Source organism: Musa acuminata, chromosome BXJ1-2 (genome assembly GCF_036884655.1).
Source record: "Musa acuminata AAA Group cultivar baxijiao chromosome BXJ1-2, Cavendish_Baxijiao_AAA, whole genome shotgun sequence".
Classification (NCBI taxonomy): domain Eukaryota; kingdom Viridiplantae; phylum Streptophyta; class Magnoliopsida; order Zingiberales; family Musaceae; genus Musa; species Musa acuminata.
Genome location: NC_088328.1, coordinates 22,360,238 through 22,385,476, shown reverse-complemented (window position 1 = coordinate 22,385,476; position 25,239 = coordinate 22,360,238). Strand labels below are relative to the sequence as shown.

General features: G+C 37.6%; 3 protein-coding genes across 4 annotated transcripts; all 3 read left to right on the top strand.

Moving 5' to 3' along the window:
• The first annotated feature begins 15 nt into the window (after positions 1–15).
• On the top strand, positions 16–5,537 carry LOC135611563 (UDP-glycosyltransferase 72B1-like). The gene is made up of 3 exons (XM_065107199.1): positions 16–265; positions 4,265–4,503; positions 4,674–5,537. The coding sequence occupies exons 1-3, from the start codon at positions 16–18 to the stop codon at positions 5,535–5,537; spliced, it is 1,353 nt and encodes a 450-aa protein (XP_064963271.1).
• Positions 5,538–6,014: 477 nt separating this feature from the next.
• LOC103973437 (protein SEH1) lies at positions 6,015–13,639 on the top strand. 2 transcript variants are annotated; one of them, XM_009388011.3, is made up of 8 exons: positions 6,015–6,241; positions 6,466–6,577; positions 7,084–7,184; positions 8,939–9,016; positions 10,165–10,320; positions 11,965–12,077; positions 12,606–12,732; positions 13,311–13,639. In XM_009388011.3, the coding sequence occupies exons 1-8, from the start codon at positions 6,077–6,079 to the stop codon at positions 13,449–13,451; spliced, it is 993 nt and encodes a 330-aa protein (XP_009386286.1). In that variant the 5' UTR covers positions 6,015–6,076; the 3' UTR covers positions 13,452–13,639. The 2 variants fall into 2 exon arrangements, with proteins under 2 accessions (XP_009386286.1, XP_009386279.1); XM_009388004.3 differs by having other exon boundaries at positions 6,466–6,592.
• Positions 13,640–14,460: 821 nt separating this feature from the next.
• On the top strand, positions 14,461–23,809 carry LOC135598726 (uncharacterized). Its single transcript, XM_065092992.1, has 5 exons — positions 14,461–15,422; positions 18,600–19,272; positions 20,480–21,875; positions 21,966–22,055; positions 23,392–23,809. The coding sequence occupies exons 1-5, from the start codon at positions 14,774–14,776 to the stop codon at positions 23,767–23,769; spliced, it is 3,186 nt and encodes a 1,061-aa protein (XP_064949064.1). The 5' UTR covers positions 14,461–14,773; the 3' UTR covers positions 23,770–23,809.
• Positions 23,810–25,239: the final 1,430 nt, after the last annotated feature.

The following is a 25,239-nucleotide window of genomic DNA, read 5'->3' as shown; positions in this document are numbered from 1 at the left end:
CGTTAGCAAGATAAGATGAAGTTTATGTTGACTGCTTTAAAGATCTTCTATGTGCTTGATCCAAATCTTCAATCAATTCGTGATCCAACCGACGATGACACCGATGAAGTCAAGGCTGAACAAAAGAGAAATGAAGATGAAGTTATGTGTAGAGGACACATTATCAATGGTCTTTCGGACTGGCTTTATGATCTTTATACGATGGAACCATCTGCAAAAGTAATTTGGGATGCTTTGGAATTCAAGTATCATACCGATGAGGAAGGTACAAAGAAATTTTTAATTTCTAAATATTTTGATTACAAGTTTGTGGATGATAAGCCAATCTTGGCACAAGTGCATGAGTTGCAGGTCATTGTTAATCAATTGAAGGCTGAAAAAATCAAACTTCCTGAACCTTTTCAAGTAGGGGCTATAATAGTCAAGTTGCCTTTATCTTGGAAATGGTATAGGAAGAAGATTTTGCATGACTCCAAAGATATCACTTTGAAGTAAATTCAAAAACATCTTCAAATCGAGGAGGAATCGAGGATGAGAGACAAGAGCGATAACTCTTTTGGCAATATAAAAGCAAATACTGTGAATCGGCCTAAGAATTCCAACAAAGGTAAGCAAAACAAGGAGAATCATTTTGGCCCCAAAAGGGATCAAAGAAAATTTAAGAAGCCAAAGAGTATAGGCTATTTTATTTATGGAAAACCTGGTCATTTTGCTAGGGATTGCAGATTTAAGAAAAATAAAAAATCGAAAGTCAACTCTGTTGAGGAAGATGATAATATAATTGCTACGGTGAGCGAAGTGAATGCCATATTTGATAAGATTTCTGGTTGGTGGTATGATACTTATGCTACCGTCCATGTTTGCTATGATAATATACTCTTTAAGACTTACAAAAAAACACAGAAGGGCAAGAGATTCAAATAGGAAATGAAGTTAGTTGTAATGTGATTGGTAAGGGAAATGTGGAACTCACTTTCATTTCGGGAAAGAAAATCACTCTTACTAATGCTCTTCATGTACCATATATGAGTAGAAATTTAGTAAGTAGGAATCTCTTTGGTAAATCTGGAATTAAATATGTATTTGAATCCAGGAAGTTAATTCTATCCCGTAATGGAACTTTTGTTGGAAAAGGCTATTCTGTTGGGGGAATGGTCAAATTATCTATTGTTGATAATGATTTTAAATTTAATAAAAATATTATTTATGTTTATATTGTTGATTCTTATTCATTACTATATAATAGATTGGAACTAGCACCATTAAAAAATGATTAAGTGTGGTTTTATAAATTATCATTTTGATTATCTTAATAAATATGAAATTTATGTTAAATCAAAGATGATGAAGAAACCTTTCAAAATTATCGAAAGATATACTAATTTGTTAGACTTAATATATTCTGATATATGTAAATTAAATAACATATTAACAAGAGGAGATAATAGATATTTCATTACTTTTATAGATGATATGTCTAGGTTGACATATGTTTAATTATTGAAACATAAAAAATGATGCTTTAATGCTTTTAAATCATATAAAGCAGAAATTGAAAATCAATTAGGCAAGAAAATTAAAGTTTTAAGAAGTGATAGAGAAGGAGAATACTTTCCTAATGAATTTAACTTATTTTGTGAACAACATGATATAATTCATGAATGTTCAACACCTATAACACATGAGCAAAATGGATTTAGTAGAAATAAAAAATAGAACTTATCTAGAAATGATTAATGCTATGTTATTACATGCTAAATTATCTTATAATTTATGGGGAAAAGCTTTATTGATAGCATATCATATTTTAAATAGAATTCCCTCTAAAAAGAATAAGATCTTTCCTTATGAGTTATGAGAAGGAAGATAACCTAACATTGGTTATTTTAAAGTGTGAGGGTGTTTGTATATTTTAATAATAATTTTTCAAATGACAAAGTTGGGACGTAGAGGAATCAAATGTGCATTTATAAGCTATGCCTCAAATAGTAAAGCTTATATACTTTTTAATTTGGAGTCTAATATCATAATAGAATCTCGAGATATAAAGTTATTTGAACACTTAATGACTTCAAGTAATAATGTTCATTCTCCAACTAGTGAAGAGTTACCAGTGGAGACATCTCAAAAGGTTGGTGAGCAACCTAACATTCCTTTGATTGGACATCAATCAAGTTCACAAGAGGTTGGAGAGCAATCTCATGAATTAAAGAGAAGCACTATATGGAACAACCCGAAGATTTTATTCTACTAGAAAATGAACATAAAGTGTATAAACTTATTAAGTCATTGTATGGTTTAAAGCAGGCTCCAAAATAGTGGCATTAGAAATTTGATGCAATAATTTTTTATAATGGATTTGTTCATAATGTTGTAGATAAATGTGTTTATCTCAAAACTTGACTATATGGTGATAGTAAACACCTTTATGTTGATGATATACTAATAGTGAGCAACGACATTAAAGGTATTGTAGAAACAAAGAGATTTCTATCTTCAATATTTAAAATGAAATATCTTGGACAAGTTGATACCATACTATGTATCAAGGTAAAAAAAAAATAGTGGGGGATATATTTTGTGTCAAACTCATTACATAGAGAAAGTATTGAAGAAATTCAATTACTTAAAAATCAAAGTAGTAAATATCTCGTTTGACCCAAGTATCAAATTAGTCAAGAATGTTGAAAGAACAATGGTTCAATTAGAATATTCAAGTGCTATAGGAAGTCTTATGTATGCAACGTAGTGCATAAGACCTGATATAGCATTTGTAGTTAGTAAATTGAGTAGATTTATTAGTAATCCAAATATAGAGCATTGGAAGGCTATCGAAAAAGTTCTTGGGTACTTTAAATTGACTAAAGATTATGACCTATAATACTTAAAATTTCATACTATTTTAGAAGGATATACCGACGCAAGTTGGATATCGAGTTTCGGATATAACAAATCTACTACTAGTTGGGTGTTCATCTTGGGAGGTGACGCTATTTCTTGGAAGAGTAAAAAAAAAATATGCATAACTCACTCAATTATAAAATCAGAATTTATTGCTCTAGCAGAAGCAGGAAAGGAGGCTGAATGGTTGAGGGACTTTCTATTAGAAATTTCACTGACTTCTAAGAGTGTGAACTCAATTTCTCTATTTTGTGATAGTCAAGCCACTTTAGCTTGTGCGTATAGTAAAATATATAACGGAAAGTCAAGACACATAAGTCTTAGGCATGCTTATGTAAGAAAATTAATCAAGAGTGGGATTATTTCACTCACATTTGTGAAAACAAGTGACAATTTGACTGATCCGTTCACCAAACCTCTTACAAAAGAAGTTGTAAGATCAACATCAAAATGGATGAGGCTAAAACTCCTTAAATAAAAGGTTCACCAACGATGATAACCCTACTCAATATTATGAAATGAGTAATAAAGAGTTCAAAAGGTAAGAACAAGTCATTAACATGTGTAGTGGTTCGATACTTTGAAATATTTTACGAGTCCTATCTAAAGATGTTAAAGTGCTGGTTGTCACCGAATAAGGGTTGAGTTAATTATACTTATAACGAAGTTCAGTCAAGTTAGGACAAATATCTCAAATAATGACAAAGATATTATAAGAACTTTACCTATATGAACCTAGAAGTTAGAGTTTAGAGCTAAGCGAGAATTTATGAGGAATACAAGGATGTTGTATTTATGTATGTGGTATCACTGGTATTATCATTAGGAATAACAAATTTAAAGCTTTTATGTTATTTGGGATTTCGACTTCACTTTGTGATGTTTACACTATGGTAATATCTAAATCGAACAAGTGGAGGGATTGTTATAAATTGTTCAAATTAAAAAGAATTTTTTTTTCAAAAGATTTATTTGAAAATGTGGTTTATTTTGTAGTTATTTTGGTAGTTATTTTTCATCTTTTATGAAAATATTTATAAATAAGTATTTGAGAGTAAATTATGGATACATCTCTTTCGTACCATTCTTCTTTATTTTACTCTTCAAGTAATTGAATTAGATATTCTTTAATTCATATTTGAAGATTCTTTATTGTTTGCTCAATACAGATCGCTTATTATATCTATTAAAACTATAGGGTGCAAATATCATTTTTAGGAAAGTGTTTATTCACAATTTCAAGCTTAAATATTTTCTATAATATTTTTGATTTTGTGTTTGCTATTTGTTTCCATAGTATTTTAATCATATTCTTTGTCTCCATAGTATTTTAATCATATTCTTTATCGTATTTTTCCAACAGTCATAATGCCAAGCCCCGGCATGGGGCACCTGATCGCGCACACCGAGCTCGTGCGACGCCTCGCAGTCGAGCATGGCTTCTCCGTCACCTTCATCGTCACCGCCGACTGCTGCTCCTCATCATTCTACCGGGCCATCGTCGACTCCCTCCCGCCCGGCGTCGTCTCCGTTCCCTGCACCGTGTCGTCGCCGGCTTGCAACGAAACGCCCGCCTCGTTGCCTTCGTCGCCGACCTCTTCGGCACGGACAACTTGGACGTCGCGAGGGAGTTCGGCGTCCACTGCTTTGTCTTCTTTCCCTCCAACTTATTCCTCTTGTCCTTATTCTTCCAAATGCCCACCCTCCACGACACCATGCCGCGGCTCCCCGATCCGGTTGCGGTACCTGGATGCCTTCCGATACATTGGAAGGACCTTCCGGACATGGTGAAAGACCGGACGACCGAAGGTTACAGGTCGCTGCTGCAACAACTGAAACGGTACGAGAAGGCCGAGGGGATTCTGGTGAACAGCTTCCAGGAGATGGAGCCGGAGGCGGCGATGGTGCTGAAGGAGAAAAAGCCCGGCCGACCGCCCGTCCACCTAGTTGGGCCACTAGTGCAAACTGGGCGGCCGAGCTCGAGCCCGGAAGAGTCGCTGTGTTTGAAGTGGTTGGACGAACAACCAGATGCCTCCGTGCTGTACATTTGCTTGGGTAGCCTCGGAGTGCTGAGCCGTGATCAGGTGAAGGAGATGGCTCTGGGGTTGGAGACGAGAGGCCATAGGTTCCTTTGGGTGGTCAGAAGACCGGCAGACAACGGCATCGTCGGAGGCAGCGAAGACGACCCTGCGAGCTACTTGCCTCATGGGTTTCTCGAGAGGACGACGGAGTCGGGGCTGGTGGTGTCATTCTGGACGCCGCAGATCCAGATCCTGAGCCACCGGGCAGTGGGAGGCTTCGTTACGCACTGCGGGTGGAGCTCGACGTTGGAGAGCGTCGTGCATGGCGTGCCCATGATCGCGTGGCCGCTGTACGCGGAGCAGAGGATGAACGAGCTGATGCTGGCGGAGGGGCGGAAGGTGGCGTCGAGGGCCAAGGAAGACAATGACGGTGTCGTCCGCAGGGAGCAGATCTCTGCGGCGGTGAGGGAGTTGATGGAGCGGGAGGGAGGCCGGGTGGTGCTGGCAAGGGTGCGACAACTCCAGGAGGCCGCCGCCGCAAAGGCCATGGTCAAGGAAGCAGCTTCCCGCAATGCCCTCCACGAGGTGGTCGCCAAATGGAAGAACACGTTCTGAGTAGCTTGACTTGCTCGTCTTCTCCACAACAACGTCAGTTCTGTTCTGATAGATCATGAACATGGAAAGCAAACACGGGATTTGTTCTGGAATCCACATTGTTCTTCATTTGCATGAACTGGTCATCATATAATCATGTCGTTTAATTCCAAAAAGAATTAAAAAATAACTCAGTAAATAAGATCTCACTGTCACAATCTCACATGATCAAAGTCATTGATGGATAAGAAGTAGTATTTTATTGGACAGGCACTCAAGTTGCCTGAACAGTGTATATCACCCTAGAAATAATCATGTGATATGTCACATCAATCTACATTTCATGCGGAAACGGTGGCCTTCATCGATTTAGAGATTCATAACGGGGATTTGGGTTACCGGATCTACTAATCCGCTAACCCGCATTCGATCCGTTGTCAACCCCACGAGTCCACGGCGACATCGATCGGTCACGTGCAGAACACGCCAGACGTAAGTTCTGGAAGGCGACGGCGCTCGTTTTCGTTCGCCTTTGGAGTCCCGCCTCCAGTGAGCGAGGGATGGAGCGGGAGGTGGCGAGATTGGGGAAGGGTGCCATCTGCTGCGGTTGGAACTACTGCGGCCTGAGGCTGGCCGTTGGCTTCGTCGACGGCTCCATCTCCATTCATGACTCCCTCGATTCAGGCTCTTCCTCTTCTGCCTCTCCTTCCTCCTCCAAATGGAAGGTTCGTGTGTCTTCGTCTCACCCTTCTTTGATCAATCGACGCGTGCAATAACCCTAGAAAGTTTGATTCGGAACCAGCTTCCCCCGCTGCCTTTTCTGAAGTCGCTTCAAGTTAGCATCGACGTCGTTGCGTTCATCGTTTCGGCTCGTTTTTAGGGTTTCGCTCATCTCGATGTGCTACCATGTGATTCCTTTTTCTCCTCCTCTTGAATGACATCGTTGCAGGCGCATGCGAGCAGCGTTCTGAACGTAGTTTGGGCTCCTCCAGAATGTGGCGATGCCATTGCCTGCATCTGCAATGATGGAACCTTTTCCTTGTGGGAGGAGACTGGCGAAGGTTCGAAATCCACTGGTATATCGAGCGATAGAATCGTCCCTGCTTGTATATTTTGTTAAAAGTATCGTTCTTATATACCGTTTCCAGCTTTAGTGAAACATCTAGGGCTTGTTCCTTGTTTGCACGATGAGCATAATGAGTCCTTTGCTTTGTCTCTTTCCTTCGCCCTCTCCATTGGTCTCTAAGCTGCATCATCATTTTGTTTGATCATTGGGCATTCTGTTGCCCGAAACTTTTATGCAGTAGCTTAGATATTAGGGACTGGAATCAGGTTGATGACAGGTGCTGGACGTCTTCATATATCTGTGTGTCTCTTTCTTAGCTTTGGTTTATGCTTCATAACCAACATCATTAGATGAAGGCTTGTTGGATAATGATGCCCTCTTTTTATAGTGATTTTCATTTTGAACTTTTTTTAATCTTCTGCAATGAGAAATTACATCTTAAATTCAAGTGTTTATCTCTTTATTACTCACTTTTATGTGCTTTATATTTTATACTGTCAGATACTGAACATCCAACATGGAAACTGTGTAAACTCTTTGAGAGCAGTGGCTCACCTGTACTTGATCTCCAATTTGGGGTATTCTCGACAAGTTTAAAGATGGTATGTTGTGGCTTACTTAAGGTTGGCCATATTTTCTGTATGTTATGTTCCTTCTTGCTTTACACTGTTTGGTACATGACTAAAACCTGTGTGCTAACTCCTTCTATCCATTTGTCCGAATAATATTGGTTTGCAATCGGTGATCTATGTTCCATACGTGAAACTGCTCCAATATTGGTAAAATCAGTTTGGTTTCTTGATCAATGAATTTGTTTTTTGTTTATCCAAATCTTTGAGCAAGTACTATGTTTCCAATGCTTCATTTAACATGTGAATTTGACATGAAACAACTTTAATGTTTAAATAATCTCTTACTCTAGTTGTAGTTTGCTTAGAACAATTTACCCACCTTTGAGTGATGAGAGGCTCTCGATGATGCTCAAGACTACGTTGAATATGTTGTTAATATTTCCTGGCGGATGTTACCAATTTTATTTTGTAACATTCAATATCAATTATTCCATACCACTTAGAGTAATTCTCCAGGCTATCTAACCAGTCAACAAACACATTTGGGTCAAATCTACCATCAAAGTCTAGCACATCCACTTTGACTCTTTTAGTCATTTTCCTCTGATTGTCAGCAAACCGAATTTGTTGGCCCGTTACTTGGATTTGTGGATTTCTAGTATGTTCTAGGAATTCATCATTAATTTTAAAAGCTTGGTCATCAAGAAGTGTTGGAGCATAATTTTGAACAAGTGTGCTATAGGTGGATCTAGGATTTGTTCAAATAGGAGCTTGGGGAGTAGGTAAAATTCCTTCATTTGAAGGGATGGATTGTAGAGAATGAGCATGTTGTCTTACTGACTCATCAATCTCTTCATTCATGGGTTGTTTATTCAAGGTTTTGGAGAGCTCTTAGGATTTGGGTCATGTGGTCACATAACTAGTTCAATATTGTGTCATGATATTCTAGTTTGGTCCTAAGGGTGCGTACCTGACTCTGTTGGTTTTAGGATTCATCAGGGTTATCGACAAATTGCCTTTTGGTAATGAGGTTGTTAACTGTTTCAATGCACAAGGTAGAAATGCAATGATTCAAGTGGTTCTCAGCTTTTTTTTGGACAACTTTCAAGGTTTTAAATCTTAATAGTACTGTAGTTGTAGTCAAAGGGGGGAAGAGAGAGAGAGAGAGAGAGAGAGAGAGTGATAAATAGAAAAAAAGAGAGGAGAAAACAAGGGGAGAAGCAATAAAAACCATGATATGATTTAATATAGGATTGTTCTTTCCGAAAAAAATATTAGAGAAGTTTTTGAAAATTACCAATCACTGAGAGCTAAGTGGTCCACCAATTCTGTAGGGACAGTTGTTCCAAAGTCGAACTCTACATGCAAGGGATTTATATTAGAGATGCAAGGATCCGTGAGTGACGTCATTATTGATTGACGCTGCTAGTTGGGGCCCAATGACGTACAAAGCATGTTTCTTGATGAGCTCTGATACCAAACTGATGTAGAACAATGTAGGGAGTTAGTATGTCTTTTAGAAATAAAAAATGTGACTTCTAGAATACCTAAATAGTAAATGAGTGTACTTACAAGAGTAAACTTGATACAAAAGGAATTCCTAGAAAGACTAAAAGACTTTTCAATTTTCGACACAACTCTTAGAATTTCTAGACCAACTAATTGATGACTTTTTTGTTGATTTCTTTGTTTATAATAAACTTTTCTGAAATCCTTTGTAAAGCTAGATGATTTTTCATTACTATTTTCCAATATTTTTCAGTAACTGTTTGAATGGTGTTTAGGTTGCTGCCTGTTCAGATGGATATGTGAAGGTCTATGAGCTTTTGGATCCTTTGGAATTTAACAAGTGGCAACTTCAGGTTTATTACCTTTTCAGCCTATTGTAACTTTTATCTGAGACTTCCCAGGCCCTTAAGTATGCTCTCTATCAGATTAGTTGGATCAATTTCTGCTCGATTTTGGTATGGCAGGATTTCTAGTTTCAATGAGAATGATGCATATGCTCTAATTATTCATTTGGTAAACTGTTTGAAGACTTCAGTAAACAATAGACAATTAAAAGGGAAATTGGAGGTTCATTGAATTTTCTGGCATTGGCTACCTACTTTAGTAGTTTGGGCCATGTATCAGGGCCTGCTGTGGTGGATATCCTCTTGGACAAGCTAATCATCATTGCCTTGGTAAGCTATTATGATGATCCAGGATGTGGCAGTATGTGATTTGGTCTATTTGTTCTCTACTCGAATATGTTGATATTTCAGTGGGCCTTTTTTCTGACTACTTTGAATGGCAAGAGAATATAGCAAGATGTACTTGCTGATAAAAGAGAGCACTCTTTCCCTTTTGATCTTGCTGACAACAAGCTTTTGTTATTCTTGATTCTTGATCTCCTTCTGTATTATTCTCTTTTGTTAGCACTGTTTCAAACATTTGAACTAGTGGTTTGCTTCACAGGTTTGATTTTGATCAACTGGATTTTCACATTTTTTCTGCTTAAATAATCTTTTCCAATTTTTGAATCTTATGCTGTTATTAGTTACTTAATGATATGTTATGATTTTCTGTATATTATTTTATAAATGAAAAGAATTCTGTTGTCAAGGCATATACACAGCACATTTTCTTTGATGTGTTCTACTAAGCACATCAACTAAGTAGTGGTAGTATTAAGTTGTGGATCCTAAGTCTCATGTGCGCTTGCACTCTTATTTGGTAATTGGTCTTCATGACTGCAGAAATTCTAGTGTTTTTTAGTAGATTAGGCCTTAAGGGAATGCAATCCATATCTTGTCCAGTTGAAACCACATTTTGCTCCTAGAATATTTTGCTATTCCTCTGTATATATAGATTTCTGTTTTAAGTAGATGAAGGAATGCGGTAGTCATTACTCAATTTTGGTACATTGTGTTTATGTATGATAACTTATGAGATTATCTATGCAGATCAAGCAACTGCGATAGTTTATTATAATTTGTGTTGAAACTATTTTGTTGTATTTTAATGACAGGCAGAGTTCCAGAATGTGCTTGATTCTGTTTCCAGATTTGGAAAAGTATCATGCTCATCTGCATCCATCGCTTGGAATCCCCAAAGAGGTGAAGGCCAACAGTGTAGTTTTGTCCTTGGTTTCAGTTCTGATCTCCCTCAGTTCAATTCATCCAAGGTTTGTAAAATGCTAGCAACATTTGTGCAAACATTGAATTTGAATCCAGTAGAGATCATTGACTATATTCTTAAAATTTTAATACTTGAGATGGTCGAAACACTGTCTATCATTATGGTTGGCTAGTTAGTGCATTTTTTTTATCTGTATAATGGTTTCAGATATGGTTTGATTAAGTATCGGTATTGGACCCATATAGTTCGGTAGTGGTTTGTATTCATTCTTTTTATTTTTAATGATATCACTGTACCTATACCAGTCTGATAATGCATCAAAAATGGTATTGGATTGATGTTTTAAACCTTGATATTGTGTGTTAAGCAGAATTGTTGCTGTCCAAGAGCCTATCTGTGATAAGTAAAGCTCTGTTTTTAAATCTACATATCGGCCTTTTGCTTGGTTGGGTGGTTTTAAGGATATTTGCCCTTGGTTTTGGACCATCCATTTGTCTAAATCACAAAGTCATGCATGAAATTTTTTTTTACACCATTCATTTTGTATTAGTTTGATGAAATCACAAAAACATGCAAATTACACGAATCTTGGCTTCTAAATATTTTTTAATGTTGTTATAGAGCATGTTTAAAGCTGTCTTTATGGTACCCTCCATGATTGATACTGAAGTGATGCAATTGAGGACTCAATTTTTCATGTTAGGACTCTAACTTCACTTACACCTTTTACTCTCCCTCTCTCTCTCTCTCTCTCTCTCTCTCTCTCTCTCTCTCTCTCTCTCTCTCTCTCTCTCTCTCTCTATGTTTGTGTGTGTGAAAATTTATATCTCTGTAAAAGCTGGAGGATGATTTTTATAATGAGTCATGTAGTCAAAGACCTTTTACTCTCCCTCTCTCTCTCTCTCTCTCTATGTGTGAAAATTTATATCTCTGTAAAAGCTGGAGGATGATTGTTATAATGAGTCATGTGGTCAAAGGGTATTGAAGGTATCTGTACGCCTTTGAAACTCTGGGAGATTTTGGTAAGTGATGGTAACATCTATGTCTTTATATGATTTATTTCTGATAGCTAGAGAATGTATGCAGGGTGGTACAGAAAATAAGTGCATTGGATGGTAGAGGCATAGAGTGCCATTTATTAAAGAGACAGAAACAAGAGTGGAAAACCATTCACAGAGTTGTCTGCAAAGTTCAGGCTCTAGACTTGGTGATTGCTCTCAGATGTATATTTGACTCACTTGGTTTTAAAGAGTTAAATGTGTAACGGAAGGAGTATTGAGTAGTCTTGTATAGAGATGTGGAGACAGTTTTTTTTTTTTTTTTTAATACTTGGGTTGAATTGGTTTGTTGGTGTTTGTATTTTGCACAATCACTGCAAGGCTTTTTCTGCATGGTCTCTGATAAGATTGCGTAGCAAGCACTACTAAAATTATAAACAGGGTGTTATTTGCTTCATTGCATGAATTCTGAACTTATCTTCTAAATGGCTTTTGAAAGATCCTTACTTATTGAATTTTTGTTACTTTTAGGTTAGTAGTCCTCGAGCAGGCAGTGGTTTTATTTTATCACTAAAAAATTTTCATCTTTGGACCTGTTTATATCTTCATTTTTATAATAAAAGCTTGTTGAAAGATCATATGCTAGTTGAGATGACTAATTGCTTGAGCCCTTGAAATTGGTTTTTCAATAGATTTGGGAGTTTGACGAGGCTCATCAGCGCTGGATACCAGTTGCTGAGCTAGCTTTACCTGGAGATGATAGTGATATGGTGCATGCTGTAGCCTGGGCTCCAAACATAGGCAGGTAATGTTTTCCTTTTTAAGCCTGTAAAGTTAATCCGCTCTCATTTACATGGTGTGGACATGAAGTGTTATATCGATTTTTTTAATAATTTAACACCATGTCAATTTAGAATTTTAGATACGTATACATTTTCTTTCGTCAATAGCTAATGCTATTTATTGTAATAGCTAGCGTGATAGTGATGTTGGTTGTTCTTTTTTGACTGTTAATTTGGCAAGATTTGTTATAGTGCCGGAGTTTTCTTCTCCTTGGTTCTTACTAGTGATGAATGTCTATGATGCAATGAACACTTGATTTATATGCTAGTTAACCAAGTATGCCATCAAAAAATTTGAACTCTAAATGATCTGAATCTCAACAAACTTATCGGTTGGTGTAACCAAGATATATTTGATACCATAGTTTCTTCACAATATCAAAAAATTTTCATCTTCTTAAATTACTGCCGCTGTTGATTTGAATATTTTTAAGTTTTATATAGTTGGTCGTAAATGACATCTTTTGATAGATGAATTTATACACTTGCAGGCCATTTGAAGTTATAGCTGTTGCAACTTGCAAAGGTATTGCAATATGGCATGTACTCTTGGATCCTGAATCCAATGGAAGACCTACAACCGAAAAGGTTGCATTACTTCCCGGGCATGATGGTGAGGTATACAATGGTTTACCAGGTTGTTTGTTTATGTTGGAGAATGTTCATCTGTTGTTTGTTTCAGCTAAAGTTGCAATGCAGGTTAAGGTTTGACTATACTTCAATCGTTGCTTTCCACAACTAAAATTTTATGTCTACCGATAGCTGACATTTTATTAGCTACAAAGTCCGAGGATCCTTCAGGATGTCACTAGGTAGATCGGTTCCATCTACTTCCCAGCCAATTTTTTTGGTCATTCTCAATTTCTCAAAGGTTTTGATACAGGGTATTGAAGATCCAGTGGATCAGGATAGGATTTGAACCCTGACTGACTTGTCTAGTACATAGACTTTTAATTCCATGAAGGATACATCGTACTTTCAGTTATTTTCCTGTAATTTTGTGAAAACCCTCTGTTGCCTATATTTTCTATTGCTAAGACCTAGAGCGTTGATGCCGTGTTGAATTCTGGGCTTGGTATTATTGAATCTCATAACCTGCTTCTGTTGCCGTCCTGTACCTAAGTCTTTTACTGTCATTGGATAAGCTGCAGTTTCAGCACTTTGAGAATTGATCTTCTTGGTTTTCGCTTGTGTAGGTTTGGCAACTTGAGTGGGACATGGGCGGTATGACTTTAGCATCAACTGGCAGTGATGGCATGGTTAGGTTGTGGCAATCCAACATAAATGGGATCTGGCATGAACATGCATCCCTTGATTGCAGTGGTGCACAATCATAATATCATAAATTGGGGTCATCTGAGTGGCTCGGTAACTCTTCTTTCGTTATAACAGCCAATTTTTTGTTTGGAATGATTGGTTTGTTTGGACTTGGACCAGACTTTAGCTTTGAGTAATCAGCTAGCCATTTAAGATTTGCCTTTTAATGCTTTATTAATTTTAAAGTGAATAAGTGGGGTTCTACACAGTTTTTTGTGCATGAAAAGTTCATGATGGTTCCGCAATTTTGTTAATCGTCGCCACTAAGATTTTAACAGGGTTCTCTCATAATTAGATATCGTCAAACTTTGATGTCATTATTCAAGTCATTGACCGTGATGCTGGGTTTCTATGTGTAAAAAAACTCAAATTATTCATTTATACTTTTTAAATACGTATTTCAATCTAAAGAGGGAGCTTTCTTGCATGAAAGTCACATATATAAGATGTGGTTAAATACCTTTTTTGCCATTAGAAACCTCAAGATAAAGTCCCTTATAATTGTCTTAATTGCATCTAACCGATTCAATTTCGCAGCCGCGTCGGTGTTCGATCCTTTGATCCTACTAGCCAAATAGAACATCCGGCGGCAATTTCCTAATCTTGGTCCGGACCAGGTTGGACGATGCCTACTCGGCGATACCCGCTCTAAATCTAAACCCATGGAATCAACCAACTACTTTGCCTTACCCAACCCGGGTCGGTCTCAGCTCGGTGGCGTAAAGATCGAGCAGAAATAGAAGGTTATGTAAATGTTGTTCTTGTACTGTTTACTTCGAGTTGAAAAAGGCCGTATTTATCACCATGGAACTACCGCAAACCGGTCACTAAATACCCGAAATTTCTAATTTACCCTTAACCTTTTTGTTTTATGAACATTGTAAATCGTTTGTAAGACCCTACGATCTCAAGGGTAGTTCTGTCAGAAGAGGTTCCACCGTCTCCCCTCCATTGCATCTCGTCGCCGCCCCTGTCGTCTCGTATCCATTTCTCCCCTCTTCTTCTTTTCTTTTTTTTTTTCCTCTCTCTCTCTCTCTCTCTCTCTTCCGCTGCCGCGCCGCCGACACAGCCGCATCCTTTCCTTCCCTTCTCCCCCATCGATCTCCTGCCCTTTCTTGGAGCGTATTCTTGTTCTCTTGTTTTCCGATCTCGTCGCCTCGCCGCTGTAGTGGCCGTCGATCCGCACACTCGCGGTGGCCGCCGTGGATTCCTGGCCCGTAGATCTGATTCGGATGAATATCGTGCCGAAGGCGCGTTCTTTGAGGGGTTGTTTTGCTTGTCGGAGGATTCTGATCGCTCGTTCGGTCATTTCTTGAATTAGGGTTTCGTGGGCTGCGCAAACATGCCGCGGGGTTCACGGCATAGATCCCACCGGTCGCACAAGCACTCGAGGGACCGGTCCGACTCCGAGGAGTTTGAGAGTCCACGGGAGAGGAGGACCAGGGAGGAGGAATCGACCGCAATATCGGGAGCGAGGGTTTCTAGGGATTTGGAGCCGGAGAAGCGAAGGCTCTCGAATGAGAACGCTGGGAAAGAGGTGATGAGTTCTAGCAATGGGGATACCTCTGGGGAGAAGAAGCGGAAAGCAAGAGAGGACGAGGTGGTGGTGGTTGCTGATCGGTGGAACGGTGGTCAGGAGGATGACCACAAGAGGTGGAAAGGTGAGGAATTTGGACATGTTTTGGAAAATAGTTCAAGATCGAAGGCTCCTGATTCCAAGGCCAGTTCAAGCAGAAGGCATGAGGTTTCGGATGTAAGGGGTGAGGATCGTGGAGGGAAGAATGACTCAGTGAAGGAGAAGTCAGAAAAGACATCGAGCAGGAGAGAAAACAGTTATTATAAGGATGGAAGTGAGAGGGGCAGCAACAAGGAGGGGGAGACCCATGATTCCAGGCTTGATAAGTCCGATGATTTGCGCACTAGGAAACATTGTACCAGGGTTGGTGCAGGCACAGAGGAAATTGCAACAAAGAACTATACAAAAATTAACGGTAAGGTAACCCGCAACTTATTAGTATTTTAGTCTGTTCCTTATGGCAGTAGCCAAAAAATGGGGTTATTAGTGACATGTATGTTGTTCCAGAGCTTCCCACTAAAAGGTGATATCATTTAAAATATGCCAAGCGTTTTAATTATATTTATATGCATAAACTAGTTGATCAAGTAGAAAATGGTCATGCACTTTTTCTTGATTGACAACACTATTGTGGTCGGAGGACCTTGGTACCTTGAAAGAGGAAGAGTAACAAATCTTTCCACCAAAGCTAGTGTTTAAAAAGGTAGTACAGTTGAAAATGACTTTAGTAAATGAGCATTTCTATTGAGACGTCGCAATCTTAAATGCTTTGTGGAGGTCCAGAGAATGTCCTAACTATTTAGGTTGGGTTGGTTACATGAATCTTTTGTTATTGTTGAGCAATATCTATCGTTTTATTTTTTTCTATTAATTCTACACATCCATCTCAACATTCTTGTCTCAACGATATAAACATTTTTGCATGTATTGCTTCTAAACCGATAAGCAAATCCATAAGCCATCATTGGTTTATCAGTTGTTTATAATTTCTTGTCGAATCTAAAAAGATATCATGTGATCACACAAAATTTATAACATCCTTCTCCGCTTTAACTATCTAGTTTTTACTCTATGAATATTGTCTTTATAAACACCTCCATATCATTGACTGTTGAGTAATCGGTCCAAAATACTTGAAATTTTTTACTTATTAGAAATTCTTATTAATCCAATCTAATATATCCTCGGTTCTTCTCTTAGTATTACTAAATAACATCTCCTTTATTTAATCTCTGTCTGACTTAATTTAAAACCTTGAAAAAGGTTTATCTCGATAACTTAAGTTTAAAATTAATTTCATTCAAACTTTTAACTAAAATAATATCATTAGCAAATAAAAGACATCATGGAGGGCTATCCATTATACAAGGAAGATATCAAAATATTATTATGAGAATTACTAGTGTGAGAACATAAAAAAAGTTTGACTAGCAGAAAAGAATGATGTGAACATGGACTAGTTGGAATGATAGTGTTTGCAATGAATACATTCAGGTTATGTTAGATGAGACAAAACATAAAGAAGACAAAAGGGCAGACATGGACATAAAGTTATGGTCATCACTATTGTTTGTTCACTGGAGAAGAGGCAAATAATCTTTTCTTGGAAATTTCAATATGATTAAATCACAACTTAAAGTTTGGTCAGGGATATATTTGTGAATATATGCTTTGTTTGGTGATTCAAATCGTCGGTAAACTTGAGAAAGAAGCATTCCTCATAGGAGAGGCTGTTTTATGGATTTGCTAACAAAATTTGATGATCAACTTCTTGCGTCATTATGTGTTTCTAGTAACTGGAATAAGATCCAGAAAAATAAGTGGCTTGAGAATGTCCAAGGTGGATCATACAAAACAATTGCTGCTGGGATGATTAAATGTAATCAGAAAACTGGATATTATAGGGATGTGGAAAAGATTGCTTTCTCTAGGGACTAGAGCAAAGCAAAAAGAAGTCTAGAAAAATGGATTAGTTTGCTGAGAGTTCTTTAGGGATGAGAATTTAAACTTTCAACAAATGTGTGCCATCATAATCCTGGCTATAGGGAGATGACATGACTGTCAGAAGAATTCTTCCTTGTAATTTTTGTTGCCTTCGGTAACTTTTGAAGATATTGAATTGACTTGAAATACTAACTTATATAAAGTGGATATGTGGGAGCTAGAATGAAATTATCTGGGGAGTTTAATTGTAGTGGTTTAGCGTAAGAGGATGAAGCGTTAGTTCAAGAATGGTATCTTAGATTTTTACTAAGATTGGCTGAATGGATGCTAATTATTAGAGTGGTGGAGGCTACTTAATTGTCATTCACTTTGGTTTTGAGAAAGATTTTTTCAACTTTTGCCTTTTGAATAGAGAGACAGAAATAAATAAACTAAAGTAGAAATTAGTTTTAAATTGGGTTAGGGGCACAATAAGGAGGCTATTTGTAATGTTGGAGATGTGGGCTGGTTGTGGGTTTGAGCATGTGTGAATATTTGTGCATAGAGGTGAAATGATTTTTGCTTAAATGATGTGACCAATGCTCCTTTATCATTATTAATCAGTGTTTTATCCTTAACCAAATTGTAATTTCTGTTTGTTTCAGTCTTCCATGTTTGTAAATGAGGCTTAGACATTGTTATTCCAAGTAGAACATAGTTTGGCTGTCTTAATCCTGAAAAAGAATCACCAACCATTCTAGTGATTATACATTTAATATGATGATAGTTTCATCTTGGAAATTTGCTGTATACTTTTATCAATTTGTTTGTCCCATAGTTTTATGCAATTAGCTTAAATCATGTTCATTATAATACTTGATTCTGTCACAGAATCAGTCAAGGCTGTTAACTAAACTAATGGACTATATCTGTATGTGGATCAGGGAGACTCAAAATTTTTCTAGCTAATTGTCAATCAAATAGGTTTCCTAGAATACGTTGGTTACTGGCTTGTAATGCTGATGGAGGTTCTCCTCAGTCTCTTAAGAGGCTCATAAAAGTAGCAACTTTCAGATTGGTTTTCTAGATCAGTCATAAAGGATATAATTCTTTGGCAGTTTGAATCTTTTGATCATGTAGTAGTAAAGTAGAAGAGCAATGCAAGTCTATACTGGTTTTGAGGTTTTTCTTTTTCAATTTCAGTCTTTCACTAGCAATAATTCATGGTTCAAACTTCAAAGTCCTAATGCTTAGTTCAAGGAGTTTTTTTTGGAAGAAACTTTTGTCTATTGAAACTAATTCTGTAACACTAATTAGAGTGGTGCTGTCATCTTACACTTGTGTGAATTATAGGTGATTGTCTTTCTTAGGATCTATGAAACTCTGAGAAAGCATGTGTAAATGAAATTATTGCTTTGCTGACCTAAAGCTTGGTGCTACATGATATGGAAGGTCTTTGTGTTAGTTTTGTGCTAAATGGTACTGTCGTTTACCATTTTATCATGTACTATATGCACGTTCATTTTTTTAATGTTACTATTTGTGTCCAAAATGATGCTATGTTTATCTTTTTATTGTGTGTTACATGTTTTCTTACTGATGCTTCCTAGTTTATAATATGTTTTTCTGATCTGATGTGTTATTGTGTCTCTCTTCTATGTGGCAACAGACAAGCAATCACAGGATGTTGTGCACAGTGCTGAGACAGAGAAGGGGCTTGAGAAACACATGAGGAGGAGGGAATCCAGGGAAGACTCTGAAGACAAAGATAAATTGTTAGATGATAGTAAAGATTTCGATGATAGGAGACTGTCTTATAGAGATGATTATAGTCTAAAAAGAAGCTATAAAGATGAAAAGCATGAAGATGCTAAGTACAGAGGTAAATACAGGATTGACAACGAGAAGGATAAAAAACACAATGATGATAAATATCAAGATGAGTGGTCATCAAAAGATCATACTAGTGGTAAATCTGACAAATGCCATTTTAGAGATGATATTAAATCTCTGGAGACTCATTATAAGAAAAATAAGCTTCATAATACTGATCATGATGGAACTTCTTATGTTGATGACCTTGACACCAAGCTTAAGGATAGCAGAGGAAGGAAAAGGTATTCTGATGAAAGGGACGATCGTGGTGACGTGAAAATAAGAGGTGCAAAGGAGCGACATGAACTTGTTGAGAAAAATGTATCAAGCACCGGCAGGACTGGATCCCGTAATGATAAATCTAGGTCAGAGTCTCAACATGCAGATAAGGCTGATTCAAGCCCGAAAAATAACCGACTGAGAGGCTCCACCTCCTCCAGCACATATGCTGGTAAAGATTATAACAGGTATATTTTTGCTCTAAAATCATTGTAGGTATCACTTTAATCTCATTTTTGCCACTTTTGTTTTCTTCTAGTTTTGGTGACTGTTGGACAGTTGGCTATCTGCCTTTTAATTTTTCTTTTTAGATAGTTTATTTTTAAAAAAAAATTGGTTGCACTAACATGCATGCAGCATAAGAGTTTGTTATGCTTAGGAGTCTATCTATGTCATATGCCAGGCATGTGGAAGCATGCAATTAAAAATTTGTGGATTTACAATATGTTTGAGCAGTTTTTACTGGGAACATTATAAGTTTGTCTCTGGTCCTGAAAGGAGACTTGGGGTATTGTGTCCTTTTGCTTGCATTGATATAGAGCTAAGGGTAGTAGTGTTGCATTTTTTTTATTGGACAAGACAATTGAAGTTTCATCCTTTTTTTCCCCATCTAAATATAATGGAAACATCACCATCAAGGATGGTATTATTTGTAATGGAAGATTGCTTGGTGCCTTCTAGTTTGACATACCTGTCAGCAATGTGCTTTCGGATTTCATTTTCTTTAACTCAGAGTCACCTAGCTTTACTTTATACTGGGCTAGACAAGCAAACTGAATATTAGTAGAGTTCCATGCAGGTGAGTCCTCAAAGGTCCCATTTCTTCAACATTGTAATTATTATAATATAGTAAATCTATCTTCTACTACCTTTTAATTTCTAGTTACTACTCCATGGTGGACTATGATTACTACAACAATAAAGGTTCACTGCTGTAAGCATCTGATTTGTACTAGGTGTGAGGTGCTATGCTTGCATCATATTAATCTTTAATTGGGTGGGTGATAAATGGTGACCTGGTGATTGCTTTTCTTATTGCAACTTTCCTGGTGGTTGATGTTGTGGTCTGTTCTATTCGGCCTTAGGGTTGTCAATGTTCCTCGACTTTGGCCTAAACGCTACCCAGTCTGAACCAGGTATAGGCTTTTTAGTCAAAATCCAGCGTGTGCGTGCTCCTTGCATGATTTACCATTAGAAATGAGGCCGAGTTTCGGCCAGGTTTTAGTTGAGACCGAATTGACTTATTCTGCTCAAGCCTTTCAGGCTTAAGGAAATATTTTCTTTATGGGACTGCCTGGTTCTGGTGTTGACACTTCTATTGCAGTTTGCCTTTTTATAAACCTTAGTGGAAGCCTCTGGTTCCTTTGCTAATGTTTGTTTTGTCTTTGTTTACAGGGATATATCAAAGCTTGCAGAATCTGCACATAGGGAGTCAGCACCGGAAGGGAGACTCCGTGCTATTACAAATTGTAAAGGAGACAGTTTGACTTCATCAGGACTTCGTGACAAAGTATCTGGTGCTCGTTCAGGGAAGTTAACCACAAAGGATGACATCCATTCAGGTGAAGTTTTTGTCGAAATTGCTGTTTCAAAGTATGATAGGACTACAAGATCACCAAATCAATCAAAGGGAAGATCTTCAGCTAATAGTGGTCGTCGGTTTCAAGAAAGATCTCCCTCAAAATATGACAGAACTGCAAGGCAACGCCTTGATATTGAAATAGGACAAAGGACTAGCAGTTCAAAAAATGGAGAAAAAGGGGAGTCGGCTTCAGAAAAGCTGAACCTAGATGACGTATCTCAGACTGATGTTTGTGTTAGGGAGTCAACTATTGGCCCATCATCTATTAATCAAAGTGGTTACTCTGACTATTCACCTAATCACCTCCGCCCTCTGCCACCTGCAAGGCTTGGAATTGACAGTCCTTCTGTCTTGGGCTCATATCAAGATGATAATAAAGTTCAGAGTAGTGATCACAAATCTTATAACCGTTATAAGCGGATAGGTGATCTCGGATATGGAAAAGGACATGCAAATGTTTGGAAAGGTGCCCCGAATTGGCCTTCTCCAGTTACAAATGGATTTATTCCCTTACAACGTGGGCCACCTCCTGCTGGATTTCATCCAGCAATTTCCCAGTTCTCAGCTTCGCCTTTATTTGGTGTTAGACCCTCCATGGATTTGACCCATGGTGGGGTTTCTTATCACATGCATGAGATGGCTGAGAGGTTTCATGGTCATGGTCGGCCATTTCTTTGGCATAATCCAGTTGATCAACTATGTCATCCTCACATGCAGATGTGGGATAGAAATAATGGTATGTTCAACAATGAGTCCCATATCTATGGTAGTCAAGAATTGGATGAGAATAGTCAGCTAATAGACGGTAGAGGTTGGGAAACTGGCTCTGTTATGTGGAAGGGGCAAAATGGTAATAATACAGACATTCATGTATTTAAGAAAGAACGGGAATCATCGATACATTCTTTGACTGATGAACTTACCCAATTAAAACATTTGCCTTTTCAAAGCATTGAACCAAAGCTATCAACTGATTTACTCCCTGCTAAGAGTGATGTTGAGCTTCCCCGAAAGGCTGTAACCAAGAAAGCATTTGAGCCCTCAAATATGCCAAGTGATAAGATAACCAAGAATGGTGCCAATTATCTTTCCAGGATAGATATCTCACCTAATCTTGTGGGTTTGGAGTTGTACAAAAAGTGCACTTCCCTATTGGGAACATTGAATGTTAGTGACACCTGCAGTTTGGGTACTCACGGATGCTTCCAGGTATTGAATGTTATCAACAAGAAATATAGCTTTCGATTGTGTTTTGTTTCTCATGTTATGAACTTTGTTAATTTATTCATTCTGTTTCAGACCAACAAAGATGGCAGCATAGTGAAAATGAGAAGTACGAGTTCTGTTTTGAACTCATTCTTGCCGACCACAAAAGATATTGTTTTCAAGGTATAGCTGCCTTTTATGAAGTTTCGCTTTTTTATTTATGTAAAGATTTGTATAGGTAGACACACGATAAAGCTTTTTCAGTAGTTTCTTTCGAGAAGGGATTTCCTGTGAGTTCTGTTTTCTATATCTATATTTTTTCCCTCAACCAGCTTGTAGTTTATACACTGGATATGCACAAACTTTGGTTTAGTTGCACATTGATTTTTCCACATGCAGATTTAGAGGTGAAAGCGGTTTAGAAAATGTCCTTCCAAATTCCATTTGCATAAGTGGATGAAGTTGGTTATGCTTTTTATTTGTACTCAAAATTTTGTTATTTGGGGTCTTTTAAACATGGATGCACAGATGGGCAGTGGTCTGTCTGTGTCTGGATAGCCAAATAGCCATATATTTTTAAATGTTGAACTTACCCATATTAATATAAGATGTTACTGGTTTATTATTTTATATTGATGCATTGACCTTTTTTGTTCTTCTGACTTTTTCTTGATTTACTAGAGATTTTCCTTAATTGTGAAATATGATTGATATATCTGTCATAATGTCTGAATTTATATCGGTCTAGCCGATGTTCTAAATGAGTGTAGCGCTCGATACAATCTGGTGTTTACTCATTTGCCTGAAGTCTGGTACATGAACTGGATGATTTCACCCTATCTGGTTTGAAGAAGGATATATATTTTTTAAATATGGGTGTCTGGTTTTGTTCTTAGAAGGAGAAATTTTAAACTTATTAAATATGGGTGGATAAAAGCAATTGTTGAATGTTGTTTTCTCCTCTCTTACCGTGCCTTGGCCTTTGTTGTTGCCTCGGATCTCCACCACTCCCATCATCTTTTGGTATGTTTGCTGTCTCCTCATCTTCCTCTTCTTATCCTGTGTTTTTCTCCTTTGGTTCCTTTGCTGCCTTCTCCTCCCTTTTCTTTTTTTTCTGTTTAACTCGTACAATGTATTAGTATGATGATCCATAGTTGTAACTTACCAGCTGTATCTGAATTCATAAAGGCAATACAATACAGGTAAGGCTTTTAAAATTTAATATATCATTCAATATTAAATATTTTTTTTTACATATGGCCATCCACTAGGTACACTATGCAATATTGTACCGTACTGTTTCGGCTGTCTTATAGTCCGAGTTCCTAATTTATATTAAGAATGCTTGTGAAATACTTGTGATTGAAGCCATAAAAAAGTTGTGTCGGAGAATTTCAATCGACTTTGGCTGAAGTTGCTCTAGTGTTGTTCGACGTGTTAGTAATTTGCTCGAGATATCGATGAACAATTGCTCTTGGCAAACTGATGATCTTTTTTGTTGGTTTATGTGAATATGCAGAGAGCCATGTCCCTCTACGAGAAGCAGAAAGGAAGGGTCAATGGTAAACATGCTGTGCCGGCACCCATCATCTATTCTGAGGAGAAGAAAGAAGTGTCTCCAGAAACCTCTGGTAACGAGAAGGTACAGCAGGGTGGGGCTGACAGGGGTTCCATGGAGAGGGCACCCCTTTGTGATTTTGATTCAACTAATAATATGAAAGCAGGAGGCAACACTGTTGTGGAGGACACCGATTGTCCTGGCATCGCAGTGGATCACAATTCAGACTTCATTTCCTGTGGTGACCACCACGGTTCTGAAGCTAGTGAGGCCTCAATGGGAGAATATAAGGGAAGTGTAAGTGGGATACCTTCTATTTCGGTTGAAAATACACATTGAACAATTTAATCTCCTTTCTAATTAATGCCATCTTCTTCAAGGCTGGTCGGTGGTTGGTTTTTCTCCTCTTTGATATATGTCATCGGTCCCCCCATCCATTTGCTCCTCGTTTTTTTTTTCTTCTTTCTATTTCCCTGCATCGAATATTCATACGTTTGCCCCTCCACATTATGGTGGCTGGCGACCTTGAGTGATTTCACCAAATTGGTATGCTGATGATACAATCTCAGGTGACTCGGCAACTTGTGTTCTTTCAGATGTTCCATCTCATCTGTGCATGTCCTGGTACAGGGGAGGCTGAGGCCGAAGGATGTCGTGATGGATGGGTGAGTGCCCAGAGGTACGTGTGTTCCTTTTATCTGCGAAGCTCTTAATCCAAATCATATATCATCATGTGCCGTTATGCCTCTCTCTCTCTCTTTCTGTGTTTTGGTGTAACGCGTCGTCGTGTGTGTGTGACCGAAAAGTGAGCGGCAGTTGCTACCTCCCCAATGTGCAACACCCTCGCCTCCCACTGCTGTGGGACCACCCCGTCGGTGATGCGCGCTACCCACCACCTTAAAACAATTCCATCCATTATCTAATCCGGTGGTACTCATGAACCTGACCGGTAGGTTGTGGGCCCGGTGAGAACCTGGCTGGATGGTAGTCGTATGGTTATTGACAGAGGGCAGTGCGGGGTTACTCTGTCTAAGACAACCCATTTTTAACTCATTAAATCGAACAAGTTTAAATTTATATTATAATACGAAATAGTATTTATTTTATATTATATTTAAATAAATAAATTATTATATATTATTTCAATAATAAATACAACAATAATTATATGTATATTGTAATATTTTTTGGATAGATATATGGATGGATTATCTTCTTTTCTAATAGTTTTGTCCAACTTAATATATAAAAAAATAAATTAGAACAGCAATTAGGGTTTTGAGAATGTAAGCTTTCTTTCTCTTGCCTATCCTCTTCTTGTGATGTCATTATCATTATCACTACTTTTTAACCTTATTGTTATCCTTTTCTTATGATGTTATAATATGTCGCCACTACTATTTAACGCCATCATTGTCATTCGTCATCGTCTATCTCCTTTTCTCCTTCATCACTTTATTTTGTTCTTCCACCATCTTATTTTCTTTCTTATTCTCTATCATCTCCTTTTTTTTCCTTTTTTTCTTCCTTCTCCCTCCTTTACTATGTCTTCCACAATTTCTTCATCTTCAAAACATCGATATGTACTACCATGTGTAAGTTTATCAAAATAGTAACTTTGATATAAATTAGCAGATTAACCCCACAGATTGATTCATACAGAAGGCATGACAATAGTTTTGAATGTTCTTTCAAAAATAATTTTGAAACTAAGGGGCAAGAGAAATATTATCTTGTCAAGAAAAAATGAAAAAAGATACCTCCCAGTAAAAAATCTAAAATGAAAAGGTATTTTTAATCCAATCGTAT